This window comes from Corapipo altera, unplaced genomic scaffold (assembly GCF_003945725.1).
Source record: "Corapipo altera isolate COAL_440 unplaced genomic scaffold, ASM394572v1 37920, whole genome shotgun sequence".
NCBI lineage: Eukaryota > Metazoa > Chordata > Aves > Passeriformes > Pipridae > Corapipo > Corapipo altera.
In genome coordinates, this window is record NW_020889950.1 from 1 (window position 1) to 1,868 (window position 1,868).

The 1,868-nt window shown below is 48.9% G+C and overlaps 1 protein-coding gene across 1 annotated transcript; it reads left to right on the top strand.

Annotated features, from left to right (window-relative positions):
- Positions 1-34: 34 nt before the first annotated feature.
- LOC113942321 (serine/threonine-protein kinase 4 homolog A-like) lies at positions 35-1,672 on the top strand (the record flags this gene model as incomplete). The annotated part of the gene is made up of 5 exons (XM_027633455.1): positions 35-220; positions 320-514; positions 713-838; positions 1,218-1,353; positions 1,619-1,672. Coding segments are annotated over exons 1-5 (685 nt in total), but the record flags the coding sequence as incomplete, so codon positions are not given.
- Between the last annotated feature and the right edge of the window lie 196 nt (positions 1,673-1,868).

Consider the following 1,868-nt stretch of genomic DNA (forward strand, 5'->3'; position numbering starts at 1 on the left):
CCTGGGACATGCACACTGTAGAACTGAGGCCCGTAGGACCAAGTGCATGTTAATGGCTGTCTTGTGTTTCCTTTCTCCCAAGCCTAAGGACGTGCCACCCCAGCTGGAGAGTCCCAGAAATCCGCCTTCTGTGTTGCGTTCCTTCCTGCAGTCGTGCCTGTACGGGAATGTGAGGCCCCGATGGCCTACCAGGGAGCTTCTGCAAGTAACGTGGCTGCAGGTAAAACAGCTGTCCAGGGATGGGCTTTGTCATCAGCTAAACTCAGAGGCATCAGGAAAGTAATGGCTCCTTTCTTTCTTTGTTTTTTCCTTTGGGCAGCATCCATTTTTGGAAAAATCCAACAGTCTCAGCAACAAGAGTCCTCTGCTTGATGCAGCCAGGAGATTCCTTAAAGAGAGGGTCACCACATCATCATCAGAACCTCTGCTGGCTCCCTCTATTTCTGGAGAAGAGAGTAAGGAAGAGCAAGCAGAGAAGGAAAACATCAAAGCAAAGCCTGAAGGAATGAAATCAGTAAGTGCCAGCTTTGGTTAGCACTGCCTTTGGTGTCATTCAGAGCTGCAAGTTCCTGAGCAGACAGTGCTTGCCATGCATGAAAAATGAACAAGAAAGTGGCCTTGTGTCAAATGACCCTTTTGTTATTGTGTGTAACTATCCAACTTTGCAAGAGACAGAATGGTGACTGTCCCTGACGCTACTGACTGTCCCCAGGGCACAAATGGGACACCAGAACCTCTGCTGGCTCCCTCTATTTCCGGACAAGACATTGAAGAAGAGCAAGTGGACAATGAACCCGTGGCTGTTGCTGGAGCCACAGAGCCTGCAGAAATTAAATCAGTAAGTGCCAGACTACATTAGCATTGCCTTTGGTGTAATTTAGAATTTGTGATGAGAGCAAGCTTGCTTTTCATGGCTGAAGAGTGTGAGGGCTGGAGTCCTTCCATCACATGGTGCTTCAGCCCAGCCACTGACAACTGGAAAAGGGGTTTTGACCCTTCCTGTTTAGTCTTTAGATTGCTGTGCAGGATTCCTAGGAGACAGGAGAAACTGTCCCCTGGATGTATCTGCCCCTCCACAGGGCCTATTTGAGAAAATCCATGAAAAATGAACAAGAAATTAGCCTTGTGTCAAATGACCCTTTTGTTATTATGTGTAACTCTCCAACCTTGCAAAGGACAGACTGGTGACTGTCCCTGACTCTACTGACTGTCCCCAGGACACAACAGCGACACCAGAACCTCTGCTGGCTCCCTCTGACTCAGGACAGGAAAATGAAGAGGAAGAAGTGGAAAAGGAACCTGTGGCTGTTGAAGTATTGCCTGAAGGAATGAAATCAGTAAGTGCCAGCTTTGGTATGCACTGCCTTTGGTGTCATTCAGAGCTGCAAGTTCCTAATGTTTTAACAATATTTGTTTTGTCCTAATGTTGATCAGGGCTCCTCGAGAAGCACCAGGTCAACTCTCAGAAAGCAAGGACTGGCCTGTGCTGGAGCTCTTTCCCCTCGGGGAGGGATGGTTAATGGCTGTCTTGTGTTTCCTTTCTCCCAAGCCTAAGGACATGCCACCCGAGCTGGAGACTCCCAGAAATCCGCCACCTGTGTTCCGTTCCTTCCTGCAGTCTTGCCTAAAGCGGAATGTGAGGCCCCGTTGGCCTACCAGGCAGCTTCTGCAGGTAAAGTGGCTGCAGGTGAAACAGCTGTGGACCTTCTCTTCTCCAGTGCCATCTCTCTTGGCCTTTCCTTAGAGGAAACATGGAGGTCTAGATAGTTCCCTCAGTCCTCCTGATGTGTATTGCGGGTAACCAGAGGAATCCCGCTGGAACCTGTGAGAAACTGCATTTGGAAAGTAATGTCTCCTTTTGTTCTTCT